We start from the raw sequence: 26,318 nt of genomic DNA on the forward strand, positions 1-26,318 counted from the left end.
TTTTTAATGTTATTTACTCTTCTATGACAAAGTGATTTATTTATGAGAATGTATAAACAAATAGCGAGTATGGTTCATGAGGTCAAAACTGCAATAACATTTGTAGGAGATATAAAAATTAAAGTGTAAAAATATTGGTTATCATTTATTAATTGTTTACTAAATTCAGGCACTCTTCTAATCTTTTTACATCTACTAACTCATTTAACCCTCACGATAATCCTCTGTAGCAGATTCTATTTTCCTCATTTTGCAGATGAGGTCAATTCAGTTAATGAGAAGTAGAACAGAACACAATTCCTGGAGTTCATGCTCTTACTCTCAACCAGGTACTGCGTTTATAGCAGAAGGTACAGTTCTTCTTTTCAAGGAGCTTGCAGTGCATGTGGAAGTGACTGATTAGCAAATAGACAACTTACAGTTTAGTACCTGATTAAATTGTGTGATGCAAACTTAGAGTTCTGTAAGTGGATCAGGAGAGTACCAAAGCTGTCATTATTTACTGCTTGTATGTAATATAAACCATGCTAAATGACTTATGGTCATATCTCTCTTCTTATTCTCACTTTTTATGTGTGTGAATAGAGACTCATAAATTAATTTTCCAAAAATAATAGGTAGTACTAGAAAACATTATTTATTTCGTTCTGTAATAGTTAGAAAGGTGATTTATTGGCAATAGTTAAAATTATTTACAACCTTCAAAAATAGATAAGAATTAGGAGTTAAACTTTTATTTTTAAATGCATTATTCAATAAATGATCTTGGGACTACTGGCTTATTATATAAAGGAAAAATTTTCAGATAAGTCAACAATTTAAGTGTTTTTATTAAAAAGGAAAAGACTCCTAAAACCATGGAAAGAAAAGATGGAGTTATGTATTCATAATCTTAGAGTGGCAAAACTTTCTAATATTGAGATGAAATCCAGAATTCAAAATCAAATTTGTTCAATTTTGATACAAAAATAAATTTCAAATTTCTATAAGTCAAAAAAATAGAAAAGCAAAGAACAAATTGGGAAACTATTTGTAACACATGTGTAAATCATAGGAATGTTATTACTAATATACAAAATAGTCTTATAAACCACCAAGAAAAAAAGACAAACAGCCAAAAAGAAAAATGAACAAAAGATATGAAGACAGTTCACAAAAAATAGTCTATAGAAGTATGAAAACTTTTCAACTCACTAATAATTAATTAAAATAATGGGCATTCCAGCAATCCGACTGATAAAACAATGAATAAATGACCATTTGAGAGCTCGAAGGCAATTTGGTATTTTCTGTTAAAAGTATTCATTATTTTAGCCCAACAATTCTACTTCTTGAAACTAGTCCTTAAAAAAAAACTCTAGAAATGTGTAGAAATATCTCTAGGTGGATGTTTATTACTGCGTTACTCACAGTACTGAGAAACCAAAAATAGCCACATGTCTGTTAATGGGAGATTAATAAATTTTGATATACCCTTGCAGTGAAATAATCTGAATCATTTAAAAATAATGAGCTAGGTGTCTATATTACATATGTAAAAAGATATCTAAAATGTATAATTTTGTAAAAAAGCAAGCAATGATATAATCTTGAGTATAAATAATTTCACCCATTTGATATCACTGTTTAGAAAATTCCCCGAAAAAGAAAATATACCAACTGTTGACTATTGGGATATGATATGATATGTTCTGCTCTTTAAACAAGAATTTCCTTTGGAGGCTACTACTACATATCAACTTGGTTCCCGATTTCCCTCTGCATGAGCTCTGGGTAGTCTGAGCTAGCCTCTGCTCCCTACTGCTGTCTAGTGGCCATTGTATACCACTTTTGTCCTTCAGGTACCCTACAAAGTTGAAAGAGACCAACAAAGAATGGCATTTGTGGCAGAAAAATTCAGGTAAAAGCTTGAGGTCACCCTCCATCATAAATTAAGGAATCCAATCTGACTAGATGCAGCCAAGAACTGACAGAGGCCCACAATTTCTCATTCACAATCTTAACTTCTAAAAAGCCCTGCAAACAATAGTTCTGTTGTAGCTACTTGTCAATAATACCTGACCTGAATTCATTTGGCAGCAGAACCTGACAAGAACTCACATTTCATAGGCCGTGTGAATAGTCATAGAATTTTCTGTGTAAGTATTAATGTACTTCATTATGAAGTTTTGCTCTATACCATCTTTCTAAGATCTAAACAATTCTGATTTCTGAAACATATTTGGCCCAAAAGGTGTTAGCTAAGAGATTTTGGACATGTATTAAGAAATAAATTTATAGACTGTGTTGAATATGGCGCCTGCTAGAGTTTTGCGATAGCAGCCCTGAAAATTACAATAAATGTTTATTAAACAATGATTGTTAATTATTCTTACTATAGTTTTACTCCATGCTAGGTTCTGCAGAGTACTACAAAGATGAATAAGCAATAATACCTAACCTCATAGTGCCCAATTTCATCAATGAGATAAGACAACCCCATAGTAAATATAGCATAGGTAATATAACTGAGTGTAGTTTAAAATTTGAGAGGAAAAGGTCATATTTACTTAGACCAAAAGATGTTTTTGTGGTAAAAGTAACATGTCAGATGGACTGTTAAGAATGAATGATTTTGATAGCAAGAGTTGTAATAATGGCTGTTATAAACAAAAAGTATGGAATGAGAAGAAGTTCATCTTGGTTATAGCATGGAACATGGTCAGGCATCCAAGAATTCTTTGTAGTTATATGTGAAATTTTTGTGTTTTTTTTTTTTCTGGGGCGATCACTCATAAGATTTTCAAAAGGGTGAGTGACACCTCCCTGCAATAAAATGGTACCATTGCTATAAAGGAATAGTGAGAATTATTATTAAACAGGAGGTTGAAAAGATGTGGAATGACAGTGTGGTGTTTGGCAATTAACTGAGAAGAAAGTGAGAAGCCCCTAAAGATTTTTGAGCACTTTGGTGACATATTTCAATATGTACTTTAGGAAAATTATTGTATCAGCAGTACAGAGGGAGGACTGAGGCAGGGAAACTGAGATCATGAGAACAGCCTGAGGTAGCACGCTGAGGAATTGAGCTTGGGTAGGAGCCAAAAGGAATGAGTTCAGTGGGTAGATGGAACCATGTTAAGTAGGGCAATGAAAGCTCCACAAAATAAATTTTGGAGGAAAAATATAGATAGAGGAACTTCGACCTAAAGAGGAGCACATGATTATTTTACCAAGTAAAAGAGTGATGTTGAAAGTGATATTTAGAGAGGATTATCCTTAATGAACCATATGAAATAGACTTATACAGAGGTTAGATGACTTTAAGTCAAAGAGAGCATCTATGGAACTTATATATAGCTTATGAGATGTAGTTTAATTCAAATTGTGTATATTATATTCTACATAATATACTCACCAGGATATTGAAATAATGTAATCTTTATTACATTTATTACATTATTACAATAAAACTTCTGAGAATTGAGACATTCTGATCTGTTAGTTCACTCATTCATTTGTTTATTTATTCATTCATACAAAAGAATCAAAAACATATATTTAGTGACTTCTTTGCTCTGATTTGTGTTAAATATTAAGACTCAGAAATGAATGAGCCAAGTACATAACTTAGGGAGAAAGAAATGTAAACACATTATTAAAATCCAGTCTGGTAATATTTATGAGAGATATGAACTACAAATTGTGGAAGTTTAGGCTAGGGAGCAGCTAACTCCGATGTTTCATTACTGGAAGGTAGAAGAGAGAAGTATGAATCTTGCATAAGCATTAGATAAAAAATATTAAATTTTTAAGAATCCTTATAATTTCAAAGTTTGTGGCAGTGTTTGTGTTGTTAACAGTAGAGACCACAATAGTTGATCTGTTAAGCAGAGCACTTCAGTGAATGTTTCTTTATGCACAGTCATTCCAGAGCCCACTTTGGGTTAGGAGGATGAAAGTGTGAAGAATGAGCCTCTCTGGGTATAACTGTAATAGAAATGAGAGGGTTGTCAGCTGGCAGCTGAAGCAAAGACTAGGATATAGAGGGCCTAACAACAGAGTAAGGGGCAAGGGCTCAAAATAAATACCTGTAAGACATTTCCTATTGCAGGGAATGATCAATGAATCCCTAGGGATGGTGATATCTGACAGCACATTTGGAATTGTTTACTGTCTTTTGTTTTCGTTACCTCCAGCTGCTCCCAAACTAAGGGAATTTTCGCTTCACATAGTCAGCTTGTGATATTGTTGCCTTGGGGAAATGAAGGAAGGCAGTGATGATGTAGCAAAGGAGGCTGGCAAGACAAAACAGCAGCAGTAGGAGCCGCGAGCATGTATTAAGACTGGAATGGGTCATTTCTCTCCAAATCTACTAGAGCGCTGGTTTTCTAATATGCACACATCCCAGAGGTTAGGCGTTGAGATGTGTGAAGAAAATGTTAGAACTTATGTTTATTCTTATTCAAAAGTAAGAAACGAATCATTGATATCAATAGTACCTGTCCTAGCACTCTCTCAATGCATATTTCAGAAATATACTGCTTATAGAATAGAAGTTACCGGGTCACAGTGCAAATGCATTGATGAGTGCAAAGTCCCTTCTTAATTCATGCTTAAGGTATGGCCAAGTACTACCGCAGTTTATCTGGACCCCCAAAGAAACCACAGATTGAAGATAATGTCAATTAATTTAAGCATAATAGACAAGAAAAATAGCAGCACTGAAATATCTCCTACTTTCTGTAATACCTACTCATTAGCCAGATGTGGAGCTCTAAACTAGACAATGTAATCAGATCTACCAGAAAATTGAAAAAATTAGAAATTATCAAGAAATCATTTTGAAAATTGGATTTATATATACATTATCATGAAAGATGAGCCTTGCTCTAAGAATGTTTTGCTAGAGATATCGGCTAATAATTCAATGAAGCCATTGTTATAAATTTAATACTCAGAACCTGAAGACAAACCTCTAGAATTTTTCAGCAGTGTTTAAGGTGATACAGTACTCAATTTAGCCATTCCAAATTTCACTTAACCTAATGAAAAATGTTTAGAAGCCTCCTTTGACTGTTTCTAAGTAAAAAATCTAATACACAGGTTCTTACTGTATAAATGACTGAAATAATAATACATGTAAGACAAAACAAAAAATATGTGTAAAACAACTTGGTGGCAAGCTAAATGCATTCAGAAAATACTTTTGGAAGACACATAGAAAACTACTCAAGATTTAAAGAAATAAATATTAGGAAAAAAATTATAGTGTGGTTTACTAGACAGATGAAAGAACAGAGTTTCATCTGTCTTGGTTTATAGTATAGTGAATTGCTGCCAAAAAGTCATCACCAAAAAATTCAATTCAGTAAAATGTGAGGTTGTATTACTACCAGGCTAATGAAATGATTGGGACAAGCTTGCACAGCCTGGTGGCTTAGAGCAGCAGGAGTCACCATGCAATCCAAATCCATCTAGTCTCAGTTGTAGTTTTATACCATATTAAACACCAGTGGAAAATATTCTGAATCTCATGGGCAAAGTCTAGGAAATATTCTGGTGGTTAGATAGTACCCATTTTGTTGGCCCACCTGGGGAAATTAGTTTAGATTAAAGCCGATGGGGGTTGCTTACCTTTTCTCTACCCAGCTTCACTCTCATCTTGATTTTCGAGACTAGGAGCTGACTAGAGGACAGCAACCATTTGACAATTAGATTTTATATCTGAGTTAACATTTCATCATCACTAGATACTTTATGATAGGGTTTTACTGGTTGCAAGATTCTGTTTCAATATGAAATATACAAAAAATTATTTTTTTGATAAGTCAGAAAAGCAAAGGTATACAGAGAAGATATAGTCTCAATAGTAATTGCCTTCTTTATTAAAAAATGTTTTCTGGAAAGACTGCATAAGCCACTATAGGATTGTTGCTGTCACATTAAAAAAAAGATTTCAGGCTAAGGTTACGGGTATCATACATTAAATTAATTTACTGCTTTCTTCATAGGCAAGCTATATGTTGCACAAACAAGTTGAAATCTTAAGTGAACAAAACTCTGTGAGATGTCATTACTGTGATTGATTTTTAATACAAGGCCCTTAAAATACAATAGATTCTTAGCGATACTTTGCAGCATAATGTGGCATGACAATGGAAATCTGTTTTACCACATACTGACTTTCTCACTGTACGGTACTTCAAAAGATGTGTCAGGTTTAAAGATGAGCTATATATTTTCCTTTATAAAAGGATATGTGTTCCAAATTACTGACCTTTCCTGTGATAACAAGGGTCTCAGTATTATACTACTCAGAATATATTTGGCAGAAAGGACACTTCATCTTTCCCTTCAAGTTAAAAACAATGTTTTTGATAAAAAAAAACAGAAATAATTCCCTTTTGCAAGACATCTTTGTGATGAAGCAGCATTTTGAAAAACAAGTGTCTGTAGAATACTCCATTGTTAATTTTGTTGTGAAGGCATTATAAGTACATTATAGATTTTTAAAAGTTTCATAAGTACATACTTAAATAGTTGGAAGTAGGATTTTCTAACTTCTTAAAAAAAACCTTACAAAGAGCTTCAATGGTCAGGTTCTGAACTTATTTAATAATAATAGTGGCATTTAAGTGACACACATATCAGGTACTTGGCTACATGTATTATGTAAGCACAAAGAGGTTAAATGACTTGCACAGACAAATAGTGAATAAATGGTAGAGCCAAGATTGGAACCCAAAGAATCTTCTCTCTTATTCATTACATTGCATTTTATTTATTACCTAGTGTCTCTGTCCTAATTATTTGTATGAAAACTGATTTAAATCAGGGAGGTTGATATTCGCTAACTGAATTGCAGGTTTACAGAAACTGCATAATTAATTGGTAAGTGGAATTAGAAAACAAATATCATAGTAAGTAACCTGCGCTGCAAACAGTCCATTCATTCATTGTCCATGGCTTCTGGATGACTGTCTTTCAGGTTTTCCCTCCTCAGCTTTCCAATACTTTCCCACCTTCTCTTTTGGCTAATGACCTTTTTTCCCTAATTTTCTGAGAAAACTTCCTGAAACTGCTCCTGCCGCATGTACTTATGTGGCATCTGACTCCAAAAACTAAAGTGCTTTTACTATACCATGCCAGTCAGCACTATGTTTGAAGTAAGACATGGTAGTAGCAATTGATTAAGTGATTAATTATAAAAAAGCTTAAAAATCTGGTGGTAGTACAGTCATGTATTTGGGATCCTAGACCTAATTATATAATTGTAGGTTTTTACACAGCCAATTTCAAGTGAAGCTGGAGTGACACTGGAGAATTGCAACAGAATATTAAGTTACCCGATGTACCAAAGCAGAAGTTGGATTAAAATAATGAAGTTGAACATTGATAACTTCTGGATTGCTATACACAAAAGAAAAATTAAATTGCATAACTATGAGGGAAGAAACCATTTGCATGTGTAAAAAGTCATAAACTTGCATCAGAGTAACAATGACAAATAACCTGTTGACATATATATTTTTATAATTTATTTATGTTTTATATAGATGTCTTACATGTCTCCTTTCTCAGTAGTATGTGAATTTTCTTAAAGTCAAAAAATAGGTTTTTAAAATTTCATATGTAATTCCTTATTTCCCCTGAATGCTTACTGGTTACCTAAATATATAATTGGAAGTATCAGATGTAACTATTTAAATGCTGCATACAATTTTATGTTTTACAATTTAAAAGATATGTAAATAATTAGGAGAGAGTTCAGAAGAGATCCGGAGGTACCGTTTTGTCTATAAAAAAAGCAGTAGGACTAGCTTCAGAAAGGATGATTGAGAAGCTGATCCAGTCAGAAAGAAATTAAAGAGAGATAAAGGGAAGAAAGAAGAAATAATTTTGAATAGTAACTTTGAGGACTTAAAAAAATTAAATATTGGCATGTCACTTAGTAAGATTCTGTAAACTACTTGGTTCTTCTTTTAGAATGTATCCAAAATCTGATCTCTTATCACAACCTCCACTGACCAATTTAGTTCAAGCCATAGTGATTATCCTTTGGATTTATTGCAACTGCTTCTTAATTGGTCCCATTCCCACTCGTGGAGTCTATACTTAATCTAGAAGCCAAAGTGATACTGTTAAATTATAAGCCAGATCACATCACTCTGTTACCGTTGGGGCCAATCTAGGTCCGTTGTTGCCCCAGTGGTACTAGGGGGAGCTTTCGTCCTTTCTGTCGATGCAGTAAAGAATTATAGATCAGAGAAGATTTACTGAAGTAAGATTTACTGAAGTATGTTTCAAGAGAGAAATGAGCTATACCAGAAAGGGCTGTAGCCCTGTGGGGAGGTCTGTCTTATATCTGGGTTGTGATGGGTGGTGACAAGGGTGGTGCTAGCTGACTGACGTGTGAGGTCATTTTGATTGACAGTTAGCTGCTATATAACCTATTGTCAACTACACATGTATCTTCCCAGAATTCAATTTGTTACGATTAGATTCATAATCTTCCAGGCATATGCATGACATTATAATGATGATATAATGAGGCTGAAGTGAAAAGAAGGTCAGAATCTCCTTACTGCATAAGCTTCATGGCTGACCTAAACTGGTTGCTATACTATGGCCATTTATTTCCTTATACTCCACGATGTAGGGGGATCGTTATGTTAAAAAATGAGATTTCTTTTTTTTCTGGGAGATCCTAGGGGTAGCCTTTTGGGTTGGGCTGTCAGTGTTGTCATTTCTATGGTTACAGAGCTGGGCCTTCGCTCCTGTCGCTCATGGCTACCTAACTACCTAAGAATTCCTCTGATCAAAATTCTGCAATGGCACTATATTTAAAGTAAAATCAAATTTTAGAGAAAAATCAAATCTTTTACAGTGGTCTTCAAGGCCCTATAGAGTCTGAGCCCTGTTAACGTTCTATACTTCCTTTCCATTATTTTTCTCCCTGGCTCAGTCAGCTCTAACCTTACTATTATCCTCATACAATAGTCTTGAAAATTGGCTCCTTCCTCTCTAATTCCATTTTTCTACACTCCCCACTCATCCAACTCATTCTAATGTCCAGCTTCAGTGAATGTCCTTGAACAACCAAACTTTGGTGACTGACTACTGCTGGTCTCATTTAACAGTCCTATTCCCCCACTAGCATATTGTCAAGTTGTTCATTTTAACACTCCTATCAGTAATAAATAGTTTTGATTTTAGGGAAAGCATACTTAAATTTGATTTTCTAAAAGAAACAGAAGAAAACTTTGAGTAATAATCTTTGAGTTATTAAAACAAAAGACAGTGTCAGCAAAACAAGAATGAGTGTCATTGGAAAGAACTAGATGAGATGAAAATGTAGATGGATGAGATGATAAAATATTATAAAAAGATTTAAAAATGCAACAGCAGAGTAAAAATCTATATTGGAAGCCATAAAGAGCAGAAAATAAAATCAGTTATGTACAGTTCATATTTAAGGATTTACCTCATAATGAAAAAAAAAGGCAAATTGATGAAAATTTCAAGTTATGATTTCTTGTTTTTACTATGTACCAGTCACTGGGTCAAGTATTTCATCTAATTTAGACTAATTTAACCCACATAACAGCCTTATATAGTGTTTATTTTTATTTCCATTTTATGGATGAGTAAACTGAAACTTAGATAATTTTCTCAAGGTGTAGTAATAGAACTAGACTCTGAGTTAAAGTCTATTCATTTATAAAGCATACGGTCTTATCTCTGTGCAGTTGGATAATAGATATTATGAATAAAGTGCAGATAGCCAATGCACAAATAATGTTTCTGAAGAATAAACTATATAAAAACAAGTCAAACAAAAGATTAACTGATTGAGGAAAGTAAGCTCCTAGAATCTTACCATCAGCACCCAGAACAATGTCAGGACATGGAAGATATTCAGTAAATATTTGTTTACTGAACTGTCATAATTATTACCTATTTAGCATTTATTCTGTGTTATAATATGCTACATATTTTAACACATTATTTTATTCAATTCCCAAACAACTTTTTAACTATTATTTTATATATGAGGAAAATGAAGCACCAAGACTTTAAATGATTTATTCAAAGTCTTACAGTTAATAGCTGATAGAACTTGGATAACAGAAGTAAATTTAACAGTTAAATAAAAATTTTACTCTGTATATCAAGAAGACTTATTGTGTTCAAAACAAATATAATGAAAACATTTCACATTTGCATATATTGAACAAGTGGAAAGAAAACACCCTATATGAGTTTAAACAGAAATAAAACTGGTTAACTACCAAGAAACACAAATTGCGCTGTTAGATTTTTTTTGAAGCACTAAAAGCTGGGATTGGCAAGAATTGTATCAAGGTGAGTTGCTTTTCTTGGGTGAAGGCAACACATATTCTCACATGCATTTAAGGGTTTAGGAATATGCCCAATCTCTACTAAAGGGCATGTTTGACTGACACTTGGGTGAAACTGGATTCCTATGAGTGGCCTCTGGTTCAAGATGAAGCTTAGTAACATTCTTCTATAACAGATGGGAGGTGCCATTCTCTCTGCCCTTGCTACCCAGTGGCCTCTTTCAGGTGTCATGTGCTCATGTTGGTGCCCAGTGCCCATTTCTCTGTTCTTAAGGGACATATTTTGTGCCCTCTTTGTTCCTAGCTCAAGATTCTTTATGTCTACTCTATCCTTATGTATTTCCATGTACCTTATTTGCCACTTCCCTTGGAAAATTTAAGTACTTATGTAATATCTATTTTGTTATAAAGATTACATAAAACAGTTAAATTAGTGGTATACCGGCCCAGGGTCCAGAGTGTGCTCAATAAAATTTTGTTTCCTTTCTTGTCCTCCTTCCTCTACACCTTTTCCCTTCACTTTACTCAAGAACCCTTGAATCATACATCAAGATACTTTAAAACCACTAGTTTATTATTGTCTAGCTCTCTTTCACAATCCGTCAAATATTCAGTCTTCTCCTCCCTTTTCATTCCAGTTTTACATGTCCAGCCCTAGATTGGTTAATGAGAAAAACTGATCCAAATCTTTACGTCATTTTGTATCTTCTGAATACTTTGGCTTCTAGAAAACATCCAGAAAATTTGAAAAAATAATAAAACAAATGTCTATACTTAACTACATGAAAGTAAATTACAGATATCATATTTTACCTCTCATGATTTCAAAATGTATCTCCTAAGGACAAGATTATTCTGTAATAGAAATGCACAATTATTATCATACCCCAAAATTTAACATTGATGCAATAATTTTTATCTATTATACAGCCAGTATTTAAATTTCCCCATTTGTTTTCCCAAAATATCCTGTTTAGATTATTTTTTCATGCAGGACCCAGTTAAGAACTACGCATGTTATTTGGTCGTTGGTCTCCTTTATTCCAAAAAAGATCTCCCACCATTGTTTTGTCCTTCAGGACATTGACATTTTTGAGAAGTCTAGGTCACTGTTTTGTAGACATTTCTACAATCTGGATTTGTCTGATTTTTGTCTACATGATTAGACTCAGATTAAACATTTGACAAGACTATTACACAGGTTAGTGGTTCCAAAACACTCTGGTCTCATGTCCCTTTACATGCTTAAAAATTATTGAGAGCCTAAAGAGTTTTCGTTTGTGTGGATTATATCTAACATTTATCACATTAGAAGTTAAAACATAATTTTTAAAACTTAAAAAAATCATTAGATGTTAATTTTCCAAACCAAAAAAAAATTAATGACAAGAATGACATTGTTTTTACATTTTTTATAAGTCATTTTAGTGTGTCTTAATAGAATGCAGCTGTGTCTCATACTTTTTTCTACTTTCAGTGTGTTGAAACATGTTTTGGTTGAAACATATAAAGAAAATGTGTCACACAGATGTCTAGTTGGAAAATGGAGGAATATTTTAATTGTTTTTTTTTTCAGATTTAACAAATAGTGTTCTTTTCATTAGGATTGCAAAAGGATGATAACCTACTATTATTCCTTCTAATTTTATCAGCTTTAAAGTAATGAGTTCATGCCCTAGCAACCTCCAATAGTTTCCAGTGAATACATTTTGTTTCTCTCCTTTCTTACGTATTATTATGTACTCATGGCTTTTTATGTAGTAAATGTGTTTTAATCACTTAAACCAAATTCTTTTTGACATCCAAATTGTCCTAACTTTGGTCAGTGTGTCTTTGACACAATTTCATTAGCTCTCGGTAATATCAAACTCTGTCACAACAGAGTATCCCATACTCAACTTGAATATTTCCGGTCCCAGTCATGTCTCCAAGGAGCCCTGGTTCCTTTTAGATGAAAATATTAGTCACGACAATCTCGATCCTAGCATTTATTGCTGCTGCAGTAGTCTTTGTTTCTGGGCATTGTCAGTGGACAGACTTAGAAAATACACCTTTTTAAAAAATGGTGCTGATGATGAGTTTGCACCAACATTTCTCAGCCTTAGCATTACTGACATTTTGAGTCAGTTAATTCTTTGTTGTGGGGACTGTCCTACCTATTGTAAAATGTTTAGCAGCATTCTCTGTCTCTTCAGTAGCACCTACTCCTCAGTTATGTAAACCGAAATTGTCCCTAGGTATTATGAAATGTACCAGAGTGGGGATGGTGGAAGGGAGCAAAAATGTCTCTAATTGAGAACCACTGATTTACATTTATATTTCTAGCAACATTAAAATAATTCTCTAAGTGTTTTATCCGTGTGTGTGTGTGTGTGTGTGTGTAATTTTTTTTCCAAAATACTAATATCAGCATTACATCTAACAAAACCTACTCTATAGGCTAGTTCTTTCATCTTCTGCATGAAATCTTAGGCCAATCCCATAGTTTTTAATCAGAAGAACAATCTCATTTCAGTAATCAAAATGCACAGGCCAGCATTATTGTCAAAATTTCAAACTCTCACCTAATATAGGGTTTCTTCTTTGCTCCAGCTCAGTGTCGTTTGGGGTCTAAAGCCTTCAGGAAAGAAAGAACAAGATCACCTTCCTCTCTGTTTACCCTGCTCACACTCTTAAGACCCACTATCAGTTGATAAGGATGAAGGCATAGGAAGATGGGTTGAAGGTTGTAGGAAGATGGGCACAGTTATACAGGACAGATACATATATGACTGTCACTGGAGTTCTCTGTGACAAATGATTATAGCTGACACTTTCTCTAGTAAAATACTTTGGTGGGATGCTTGGGTATATTTCACTGGGAAGCTTCAACTATAATCCTGTAATGCAGGTGATGCCTTTTTTTTTTTTTTATCTCTGAACACTTCCAACGTTGGCCCTCAGCCTCTGGACTTCCAGTGGTCAACCCCACACAGACTCCCTTTGTTGGATCAAAATGCCCTCTAAGCTGTCCTCTTAGGTAGAACCATTTTAAACAAGAAAGATAAAAACATTTTATTAACATAAATATTTTTAGAAATGTACTCAAAGACATAGAGCTTAATGAATTATGACTAAATAAATGTTGCTGCCATCACTCAGGTCAAAAAATTAAAAAATTGTTAGCTTCCTAGAAGCTCCCTTGCACCCCTTCTCATCACTCCCCAAAATAACTTCCATTCCAACTTCTAACATCATAGATGATTTTGACTATTTTATTAATAGAATCATACCATATTTTTCTATGTCTACTTATTTTACACAGGAATTCATCAACTTTTTTGCATGGGTGAGACATTTATTCTCATTGTTTTATAATAATGCATTGAATAACTAAAACAGAGTTTCTTTATACATTATACTATATATAGATAATTTGGGGGGTTGTTTTCAGTTTAGAGCTATTATGAGCACTGCTTCTGTAAATATTCTTGTACAAATTTTTTTTTTTCTTTTTGCACATGTGCATACCTGTCCTTACGGATAAGTTTGCATTTGAGCCTCCCAGGACCTTGGGAATTTCGCTGGTCCTAGACTAGTATTTGTTTCTTGGTGCAGGTTCATACACCATGCAGTAGTAAAAATTTACCTCCCATAAAGGCCAAGATTTTTGTTTGTTTTAAGTCATGGATGACTCTTCCCACTCAAAGTTTTAGACAGATTTCTGGCTTCATTGGTTTATCTCAGTAGTGTTTTCTAGAACTATTTTCATCAATAAGAGTCTTTTGAAATTATCCATTTTTATGCAGAATTCAATTCTCACCCTTCATTCCCCTTGGTCCTGTGGTCACAAAACCCAACCCCTCGCAAATTTTAAACCCCAGTTACCATTTTCCCACTTTACGGTAGTGTGAAAGCAATACATGTAATAAATTACATGAAATATTCAACACTTTATTATAAAATAGTCTTTGTGTTAAATGATTTTGCCCAATTGTAAGCTAATGTGTTTTTTTGTACATTTAAGGTAGGCTAAGATAAGCTATGATATTTGGTAGGTTAGATGTATTAAATGCTTTTTCTACTTAATGATATTTCAGACTTACAATGGGTTTATCGAGACATAACCCCATTGTAAGTCAAGAAACATCTGTATATGTTGAAATTTATCTAGGACTCATTTTTAATTCTTTCATAACAGACTTCCTCTTTCATATATTCTCTATTTTACTCACTTATTGTTGGCTAGGTTACATCTTTAGGAAACTCTTTAGGTAGAGTATATCAAGACCTTATTTCCTGGTTTTCTGCATATTTGAAAATGTCTTTCAGTTGCCTTTAAAACTGAATAACCTAAGTGTAGAATTCTTGAGTCACATCTAGAACATATATAACTGTATTTAGGATTTAGGAATGTGATAATCATAAATATAGTAGACATTTTTAAAGAACTTGTTATATGCCAGACCATTCTAAGCTCTTACATGAGCTCATTTAATCCATCGATGCAAACCTAGATACTAATATTATCTTCACTTACTTGCCAAAAAGAAGAAAAAGTGGCCCAGCTAATAAATAGGTTGAAATTTGAACTTAAGCAATATTGCTCCATACTCTTAACTTCCTATACTACCTCTCAGTTTAGTTAAGCTAAAATGTCTACCTATGTAACCTTAAGCATGTTACTTAACTTCTCAGTGCTTCAATTAACTCTATAAAATGGGACTAATAATACCTCTCAAAGTTGCTGTGATGATTAAATGAGTTAATATATGCAGATAGTTTATAACAGTGCCTAGTGCATAATAAGTGATTAATAATTGTCTGTTGCTGTTATTATTATCTTGTAGATAGTAAGATGCAGATCTGAGCTTTGTACAAGCAGTCTAACTTCAGTAACTACAATTCAATACTACAGAGTCAACACTTAAGATGGCATTTCAGTTAAGTGGGGCAAAAGGATTATTTGAAAAGTGTTGGGACATATTCAATAAATAATAAATACTTGAAAAAATGCAGGTTTTATAAAACTATTCACTTAACAAATATTAACAGATATTATGTACTCTCTAAATCTGTATAGACAGACTGGAAGGAAACACAAAAATGAAAATAGTTGCATGATAATTAGATGATTTTCTGTTTTAAATTTCCTTAATTTGTTATAAAATTTATCTAATAATACCATTTACTAAGTAAACAATTTGACCAGAAAATCCCTAAATTCTTTCTCATATACACTGAGTTTGAGGGATCTACAGAGGGCCGATTGGAAGGTCAGAGCTCAGGATCAGATTTTGGAGCTGTGGGAAGATGATGAGACTACCTACATAGTGTACACATTGTATGCAGCAGAATATGGCATGTAAGGACTAGGCCAAGGAGGAGCGGTTGGCAAAGAGAATGTAAAGGAATTGTTGGAAAGACAGGTGAAGAGCCAAAAAAGACGTGCCCCCAAAACAAAGCATTGGGGCAGGCGGGGAGAGAAACCACCAGCGGCAAGTTATACAGAAGGTCAAGAAAGAATCTACAGTATTTAGGAATGAGGAAATCTTTGATGATGTTAACACACTTTATAAGACCAGTGAACACTTTATAAACCAAATTATAGTATGCTGAGTAGCAAAGGAAATTGAGTAATGAGTGCAAATGAGGATGATTTCTTCAAAAACAGATAACAAAGTGAGAGGTGGAGTTGGAGAATTTAGACAGAATTTCTTTTTTTATTCCTTGATGCTGGAAAAAAAAAGTTTGGGAGTGAGAGATTTTGAGAAAGGAAGACATTACTAGAGAGGGAGAGACTAAAGATTTTAGGAAAGGGGGAAATCGAAGGGGAAGATTTGAAAGTAGGCAGGAAGGAATAGTTTCAGGAACGTGTGAGCCCTGGTATAGGGGAACTCTTTCTCTGAGACACTGAAGAAGGAGGTGCTGTTATAAATCATTTAAGAAATAGAAATGAGACAAAGCAGCAGCATTCCAGCTGTTAGTATTTCAGGCTTTTTTTTTTTCTGGATATTTGTAACTTTGTAGAGACTAGGACAGCATCCTTTCAGTTACATCTATGAGCATTGTTTGTTCTCTATATAAGATGGAAAATCTTGCTCCCTATTTTCTGTTCTGGGAAATCAGTGTAGGAACTAGATAAATGTAGATAGATAGGTAGACAGATAGATAATAGATAGATAGATAGATAGATAGATAGATAGATAGATAGATAGATGGATGGATGGATGACAGACAGAACTTACACACACTTTACTCTCATGGTAATTCCTGTAACCTACAAATATAACTTGTAAAAATAAACCAGAGTCAAATCAGAAAGTAGCATGCAGTACACTCTGCTGACTTAGTGAAGCTTCATAACTACCTTTTTTAGGAGGAAAACCCACTGCTTATGTTTGGTGAATGATTCCGGGTACTTAATGTGACCCACGCCATCTTACAAAGAAAGCTGACTGCAAGTTCTCCTTGGGTGGGGTGAGCCTGTATCACCTGGAAAAAATATTCTTGTATTGATAAGTGGACCATTAAGTTGTTTACTGCTTTGGATTAGTCAGCTCTTAATAAGCACATGCCACCTGCTACAAGCCACCTATGTTACCACTTGTCTCTATATAACAAGCTCCATCTGCTTTTGGGTGCAGAGTATCACCATCTTGCGGCCTGGGGAGATGCTGCTTCTGTCTGTAAGTTTCCTTAATAAACTCTGGGTAATTCTGGAGTTCTCAACTTCTTTATTCAGTTTCTCAGCACCTTGGGAAATTTTCCCAACAGCCCAGGACTCCTAAATAATAGAATGAACACTAGTATGTGAGTAATATGTAAGTTTGAATGTAAGTTTGTGGCGGAATACCCTTTTAAGAAAAGACCATCTGTGTTTTTCCAAAAATGCCCAGGTCAAGAACCATTTTGTTTTAGCTGTTCCATAGACATGCCTTTTTGCATTTTGCCATTTGAGAATATCCTTTCTCCTGCATAATTAGGCATGCATTTAAGGTATCTCTGTGTCCCTTTACTACAAATTTCAGCCAGAAGAGTGAATCTGATCTTAACGTCACCTAAAATAATATGCTATAGGGTAATTCCATAATCTTTTAAAATATTTTTCATGCTTAAGAAGTATAAGTTGATTATGTTAAAGGAGTCGCAATCTGTTTTATGGGAATGTATTGGAAAATAAGGAGTGCCAATGAAGTAAATTTTCCAGTTAATTAATATTTACATGTTTAAGCTGATTTTTTTTCATTTTCGTTCAATCTAAATGAATTATATTGTTTAATACCTAATTAAATAGAATATATTTGTGGTTTAGAGAATCGTCATTGTTGAATATTCATATTCCACACCTTTTGAAGGGTAAAAGTAGCTTCCCCTATACAAAATTACTCCAGGGTCACATGTTTTATCCATTTCTTCTATCTTCCTTGAGTACTTCTCATTGTTTTAAATAGTTCGCCCTTTATCATTATTTCTATTCATCATGTTTTCTAGTTTTTAGCCAAAATAAACTAAGCAATAAAGTCAGTACAATCAGGGACATTTTTATATGCTATTCACAATCATCAGACCCTTTAAGAGTGACCTAGCTCCAGGATTTTCCAATAGAATTAAACATACAGGTTTTATGCAAGATCTATTCCAGAGACTGCTTTAATTCCTTAGTTTATATCTGTTTTCTTGAAGGTTTAGATGTTAGAAAGAAAAGATTTTATAGAGCTTGATTATTTTATACAGCTAATGCTTATCAGTACCATGTGGCTAATCTTGAAATGTCAGAAAGGTCTAAGGACATGTGACACCATTAAGAATATACACAGAAATTTTGCACAGAAGGTTTTTAAAGGAGCCCTGGAATTGCTTTCTAAGCTGTGTTCACCTCAGTTAGGCTCCTGAAGGCACAGGTAAAGTACTGAGCAGGTTTGGAGCTTTACCAACCTTCGGTTATGCCAGACAAGAGGATGGCTGAGATAGTCATGCATTTACTGATGTGTACCTATCCTTTTTTTTTTTTTTTTTTTTTTTTTTTTTTTTTTTTAGGGCAGCATAATTATTTATGTGCTGGAAGAAACGACTGCATCGTTGATAAAATTCGCAGAAAAAACTGCCCAGCATGTCGCCTTAGAAAGTGCTGTCAGGCTGGCATGGTCCTTGGAGGTAATGCTGTTGTTTTTATCAATAATATACTAATATTTACCCTATAAAACTGAGTCAGAAAAACCTAGTTTTCTCATTCATCTTTGTTCTTGCTTTTTTTTTCTTCTGTGTTGATTATTGGTGTCTGAATGAAGCAACTGATACCATTCCACTAATTTTATAGATCCCCAGCATGTTAAGGTCTGTTATAAGAAGTAGTAAACCTCCATTTGTCTATATTGCCTACACGTATATGTTATGGGAAGTTCACCGACCTCTCACTATGTGACTGGGTTGGAGTCTTGGCTCCGCACACACTGCCTATGTGGCCTTGAGTAAGCCACCAACCCCTTCTGGGCATCAGTCTCCTTATCTATAAAATGAGAATATTGAAGTCTCTTCCAAATCAAAAACCGATTCTGTGAACTGGCCAAGTACATTAGTATTCATCCCTCTTACTCTCATCGATCCCTCCCTTCCTACTTTCCTCCCTCATTCTCTTTAAATAGCTGTATATTGAGCCCTTACACTTACCAAGTACTAGTTTAAGTTCTGAGAATATAGCAGCAAGCAAAATGGACAAATCATGGCCCTTGTGGAGCTTACGTTCTGGACAGAGGAGCAATAAATATATATGTCAAAGGGTAATAAGTGCTGTGAAAAATATCAAGCGAGGTGTGTTAATAGGAAATATCAGGGAGGGGGGTCACTCGAACACTTTATTCTGATTAATATTTTTATTTCACTTAGCCATTTCCTAAGCAATAATATCTCTGAAATCCTGAGTTTGATGTGTTATAGTTACAACTTTTTTGAAACACATTTCAAGGATTCATGACTATTTGAATATGTATTCAATATACCACCTAAAAACAGCTAACATACCATGAATGGTTGTGTTATCTTTTGGGATAGTGTATTAGAACAATGTTTTTTGAGTGCCTACAGCCTTAAGCATTCTGCTTAGCTCTGCTTTTGCCCTTGAGTATGGTACAGTCCAATCTCTAACAAAATAATTATCAAACAGAAGAGTAAGTGACTTAAGAGAAGTACCATACATTGCTAGCAAATAGAGAAAAGGAAAGAATTCTGAGGGAGTCAGCAAAATCTTCTGCGAGGAGGCTCTCAAAGAATGAATAGAAACTTTGTAAGTGGACAGGGAGAAAGGTATTTACAATGAAAATTCTGTGTATCTGAAAAACATACAGATATACATGTTTGTTGTTGATTATTTTCTGAATGATTTTCTGGAAAGTCAGTTTAGTGGGAACACCAGTCTGGATTGAACTTTGTCCTGATTGTACTTACTTTAGCATTTCTACTCTTAAAATGAAAGATTGACCTAATTGACCAAAGTAAAAGTGATGAGACCCAGCCACCCAATCCCTACCTTAGCCCACATAAGGCATTGGGAATTCACTCTTTCTCTCTTTCAAGTTTCTGAAACACCTTCATTGTAGTACTTACCTCATTGTTCTATAATTATCCCATTAAAGGTTTTTCTCCTTATCCAAGATTGAGTTGTTCTCAAGCAGGTATTTAATTTTAGTGTTTTCAGCACCAAAGTACTTGTTTAAGTGCTCAGTACATATCTGTGCCTCTTATTTTGAAGTCGTCTGAAGTATAGGTCTTTGTGCATTCTTAAACATAAAGTTCATCTATAGTCATTTCCAGGACAAAAAAAAGAAAAAAGAGTGTTTGGAGGACAAAAAGGGAATGAGGTCTAATATAGTGTTTTTTGTTTTGAGGAAGGGTGCTAATCTTTGAGGGAGTCTTCCATTTTATGATTGCATTTATTTTAATCATTTTACTATTATAATGGAAAAATGATTAAAAATGACCAAAGTAAAAATGTTGAGACACTCAGCTACTGAGAAACGGGTTCATTCAGAGGAGAGACTTGGGTTTCAGCTAGAAACGAGTGACATTCAATAAGACATTCAATAGAGTATCAAGAAAAGCTTCAAAGACTCAGAGCTGAAATAAAAGGGAAGAATTTCATTCCAGGGGTATGGACTAAAGTAGCATTAATGCAAGGTTGGCAGCAAGATCACATTGGTGCAAAGCTATCATAATTGACTTGTGTTTCTTACGTTTCTTCTGTTTAAGGGTCAAATTGGTTCCACTATAGGGCAGAGTTTAATTTTGAGCTAAATAGCACCAACCTAAGATATTAGAATTTGAAATAGGCAGAAATAGGAGCAGATAGTTATCATTAACCAAGCTTAGCATTCTTAATTTTATTGCGTTCCCATCACTTTGTCAAGGTTCTCTATTGTCATCCTGTGCCCCAGTTCTCCTGAAATCTTACAGATTTTTATCCCCTCGCATAATTTACTTCAGCCTGTGAAAGTTGGTTGCTGACCATAAAAGTTATCATCCCAACCAGGACACTGCTGAGAATGAAATGGAGCACTATCAATAATTAACACTGAGATAACAGATATAAACCAAGACTATCTCAGGCTAACTGGGCATAGGGCAAGTCCCCTGTTTTTTAATTAAAAGATACAAATGTGTTCTGGCCAAAATGAATACATAAACTTCTGGATATATAGATGAAATAGTCAAATGTTTACTTATATATATATTAGTATTTAATGTATTAATTTAGTTAAACACAAACATTTGTCGCATACAAAGATCTATTGATTTAGAAATACATTTCCGCTCTCAGATTTTCTGAACAATTTTATTCCAACTATTTTTACAAGCTGTTGACAGCAAGATCTTTGCTTCAGTAGAGCCACTTTTTTAAGTTAGCTAATTGTTCTTTAGAGTTCATTTTATCTAAAATGTTTGATAGATAGCCCTTCTTAAATTTATGCATAGTATTGTAATTGGAAATCTATCCTAAGCCAAATAGACCCATTTACATAATATAAAAATTTTAGTATTTGTCCTACTAAAAAGAGGTTTCCTTTTTTCATGATTCTCCATAATATAACTTGTATTATTTATTTAGGAAATATATCAAGCCTACCAAAAACATTAATAAACACTTATGTCTCCTCATTCAGATCAAATAATATCAGATCATTTTTTATATTTTATTTTTGTCATATTTTATAGAGAATAAGATATTAGAGATATTTTGAACCTTTTGTTATGTTCTTTCTTAAACTCATTAGACTCATTTCTTCCTCACATATCACTATGCTGAATTATTGTTCAGCTTCTTCATACTTGCAACTCATGTGTATGAATCCTTAAGTAATACAGTATTTGAATATGTTAAATAAGTAAAAGTTATCACACTGTACATGTTCAACTTGTTTTTTCACTCAATCTTGTGTTTTTAAGATTTATTGAAATTTATACTTATAACTAGGGTTTCATTTTAACTTCTCTGTAATACATTTTATGAAAATGCTACAGTGCTTTTTTTCTTGTTAATGGATATTTCTAATTTTTCATAATTATAAAATGTGCTGCAATAAACATTCTTGTATTTTTGTTCATATGTTTGAGAAGTGCTCTAGGCTACATACCTAGAAAGAGAATTTCCAGTTGATTAAGATATTGTTTATCTTCAACCTTACTAATTGTTACCTAATCACCAAATCATTCTCCAAAGTATTTGCTTCCACCAATGTATAGATTTCTTGTTACCATGCATCCTTACTTGTATTTGGTATTTCCGACTTTTTAATTTTTCTAATTTAATGGGCATAAAATTGGCATCTATTTTTTGTTTAATTTGTATGTCCTTGATAAGGGGTGAGAGCAAAGATTGCTTCATATATTTATTGGTCATTTATATTTCTTCCATGAATTAGCTGCTCATATCCACTGGCCATTTTCAAATGGGTCATCCTTTTTCTTATGATTCATTTCAGAACTTACTTATATACTCTATACTGATCCTTTGTTAGTTGCATGTAGTCTAGGTCTTTTTACCTTGTTTATGATGGTTTTTTTCATTTTTATATAATCATATGTAGCAATAGTCTCCTTTTATATCCTTTCCTAGCCTGAAATCATACAGATAATCTAGTGAGTCATCTAAAGTCTTTAAAGTTTTTCACTTTCATGTCTTTAACTTACCTGCAAGTAGGGTTCTTTGTTTGTTTGTTTGTTTTTTTAATGTAGAATGGCAGGAATGTAACTTTTATCTTCCATATGGATAACCAGTTGCCACAACACATTATTGGCACGACAGTCTTAAAAATTCTTGATAGTGCAATTTTATATAAGCAAAAATGTTCTCAGTCTCCATCCCTAACATAGGTCTATTTACAAGTAAATGATACATAGTCACTACTATCAAACTATTTTATACAACTATTCTCTGGTAGAATAAATCTCACTAAGTTACACTTCTTCAAAAGTATTGGCTTTTCTTGACTCTGTTCTTTTAAAGTAATCCATAAAAGGTTTATTCACCATGGTATCTAACTCTTAAAACCATGAGTTCTTACCCTTGGGAAGTAAATATATATCAAATTTCTTTGCCTCTATTTAAATTTTCCATCAGATAATTTCTACAGACCTTCCAAACTACAACTGGTTGAAGTTACTTCAGGTTAATTTTTCTTCCCCAAAGAAGACGTTATAATTTAAAAATAATTTAGAGTTTCATCATATCAGATGGCAGATGGCTCATAAGGACTGATATATAATGCAGTATCTTCTTTTCTGAGAGATAATTCCAGAATTAAAAACCTCTTACTGTATTTCAGGCATATGTGAAAGAAAATTGATTCAATTCTAGTGTTATCTTGTGGCTAGCATCACAAACTGAGAAATATGATAGTGATGCATTTCTTTCATAAGTGGAATTGCACAGAAGTTTATTGGAAAGAAGATGACAACACACTAACGTATATCATGGTCCTGATATTGTTCCCCCTAAGAGAGTCAGTGGCAGAAGTCTGGAGAGTCCAGTTCCTGTAAACTAGGAAGATGATAGTCAGTTCATAGCATTAGATTCTAATTGCTAGTCCTGTATTACATTTCTGGAGTAAGGGGGCAGGGAATACTATGGTCTATAGAGAATGAGAACCTTCTTTGGAATAATAACCAGGGTTGCTCATGGTTGGGCTCTTCCATAATTATAAGAGTTTCACAGTAGTAATAATTGCTTACCCACTACTGAAAATGGAGCCTATTGCCCCCACCTTCTTGCTTCTCATTCCTTGAGATTTTTTCATTTCTGATGTAGAGACCATTGGAATAACAAAAGATAGAACAAGAGAGAACATTGAAAACTTTTAAAATATTTAATAAAATCTATTGTAGAATATTAGAGGTCAGAAATCTCAATGTTTTTGACATGTCATGACAGATTTAGCAAGTTGTTTTTATCGGCTTCAACAGCTCTGCTCTGATTATAAGAATTATGTTTGAGTTACTTGGTTTCTTAGTTGCATATAATTCTCGTTTGTATCACTTCCCTTACCTTCATCAGGTCACAGTGAACTTTTTGCATTTTGTTCATTGCTGTACAGTACTGAGTAGGCAAGATAGTTACACCCTGGAAGATGGTAATATATCTTCTAATTTAGGTGTTCTGCTTTTAACTTCTTTCCTTTAGAAAACATTTTTGTGTAATGACTCACAAACAAAAATTTCCGAAATGAATACAGCTCTGTATTTTACATTTGTGGTAAAAATGCTAAACTATTATAAACTCAACGAATTAGCTCTTTCAAAACTATGTAGCTTTCTACATAAAAGAATGATTAAATGCATAGTTATGTTTGCTGACTTTTGTTTTAAAGCTGGAGACTATTTTTATAGGGTTGTTATTTTATTTTATTTTGGTAAAGAGACTTATCCTCAAATTTGAAAAAGGTTATGTTAGAAAGCCAGTTTCTCTCCTACTTCTTCCTACATCTAGATTCACCCCCACTTGCTGGGCTACAGAGTATGGGTTGTGCACTAAAGTTTGGGTGCGGGGGGTGTTGTTTTATTTCTCCTCCTACACTTGAAGCCAACAAAGCCTCAATTTCTTTTCTGAATAGTTCTAAAGTTCCTGAATTTGGGACACTGAACAGTATTTTTTTTTTTTTTGGAGTAGAGAAGTTTAGTCTATGCCTTTAATTACTATAAAAACTGAAATTATCTGCCTTCTCTTTAATGCAGGAATTGCTGTGTGATGCCTGCCACCTACCTCTTCAAACCTTTCACAGTCTTCCTCTTATGAGCATCTCCTTTCCTATCCAAATCATTCAAATCCGCATCTGCATTTCTTTTTTTTGAGGTATAGATACAGGCACACCTTTTTGATCTGGAAAGTAGAAGTCGATCCTGAAAAAGGAAAAACAAGCTAAAACAGTGCTGTAGGAGTTGTTAGAGCATGGTCCCAATGAACTGACTCCAGCAGCATCATCCTCTCACTAATCCAAAGTAATAACATGTATCTAGACATAATTTCTTACAGCTACTATTAGGTTAATTACCTGTAAATCCACTCAAACTATAGTGATGCTTATAATGACCCTCATAATGTCAAAGGACTTGTGCCATTCCTTAACTACCTGCTGATCTTCACCCTCTATTTCTTCATCCAATTCCCAGAAAGCCTCTGGCTGACATAAAACTTACATTTTAATATCCAACATAATACTCTTCCTTTGCTTCTATGCAACAAGTCCAGCATTATCACATGAATACCTATCGTCATCCATTCAATACGAAGTAGTTTTTTTTTTTTTCCTGAAATAAAAACAAATAGCAGAAAAGGGAAGCCACGGCAAAATAAACAGCACTCATTTCAGAACACAACCCAGAATTAGTAATCATTATTATGTTTAACCTAATAGATTTACCTACATGTTTGCTTAATTATTTTTCCAATGCAACCCTTCATTCCATTTCCTTATTTTGAAATAATTCTTAATAAATTCCTTCTGTGGCAATTTGTTAATGATAGTCATTTTTTTCCCACCGAAAATACCTTCATTTCAACCTCATTTTTGAATGATGATTTTGCTGATTATAAAGTTTTAGGTTGACTTTTTTTCCTTCACACCTTAAAGATGTTAGCCTACTACCTTCTGGCTCATGTGATTGATTGATTGATTGATTGATTGATTGATTTTTGAGAATGCTCCTATAGATCCAAGGATTTTTTTTTACGTAATATTTTCTCTATTTGTATAAAATGTTTTTATACTTGGTTCTCCAATTTCACTAAATGTAACCAGTTATAAATTTAGTTTTATTCTACTTGGAAATCATGATTCCTAAATCTGAGATTAGGTTTCTTTCATAAATACCAGAAGGATCAAAACCATCCCAATATTCTTTAAATATTGCTTCCCTCCTCATTGCCTCTTTCTCATCCAGAACGCTTAGGATACACATTTTAGGCTAGCCCATTTATCTTCCATATATCTTCATTTAATATTACCCATATCTTTAGCTATCTGTGCTACATTCTGTGTAACTTAGTTCTGTTTTCCACTTTGCCATTCTTTCATTTTGGTAATGATAATTTTTTAAAGACATTCTACTTGATTCTTTTATAAATTTGTCTGTTTCTTTTTACTAGCTTTTCCCCTCCTTGTTTTTTCATTATCATGTATCTTTTATAATATAAAAATACTTTAAACATGCTCATTGCAAATATTTGTAATCAATAATTCCAAAGGATCTAGTTATGCCATTGCGATGTGATGGTAACGATTAAAAAAAAAAAAAGCTTTGTTTATCAATATTCTGATGAATGTGATGTTAAATACTCCTTTATACAAATTTCAGGCTACCAGTGGTTTAACAACTGGCTTTTAACATTTCCAAATACTTAATAAGTTTTCACAAGTCAGTATGAAACAAATCCAGCACACTGTTTATTGTTTCTGCTACTTCTCACTCATTGTATACTTTGAAATTTTGGATTATAAACTTATGTTT

At 33.6% G+C, this 26,318-nt stretch overlaps 1 protein-coding gene across 1 annotated transcript in view; it reads left to right on the plus strand.

Annotated features, from left to right (window-relative positions):
* PGR (progesterone receptor) overlaps positions 1-26,318 on the plus strand; it is a 90,050-nt gene that overhangs the window by 17,405 nt on the left and 46,327 nt on the right. Inside the window, exon 3 of the mRNA XM_039881974.1 lies at positions 18,363-18,479. Coding sequence (XP_039737908.1) covers positions 18,363-18,479 — 117 coding nt within the window. The remainder of the gene's footprint in view (positions 1-18,362; positions 18,480-26,318) is intronic.

Source organism: Pteropus medius, unplaced genomic scaffold, assembly GCF_902729225.1.
Source record: "Pteropus medius unplaced genomic scaffold, Ma_sr-lr_union100, whole genome shotgun sequence".
Lineage (NCBI taxonomy): Eukaryota > Metazoa > Chordata > Mammalia > Chiroptera > Pteropodidae > Pteropus > Pteropus medius.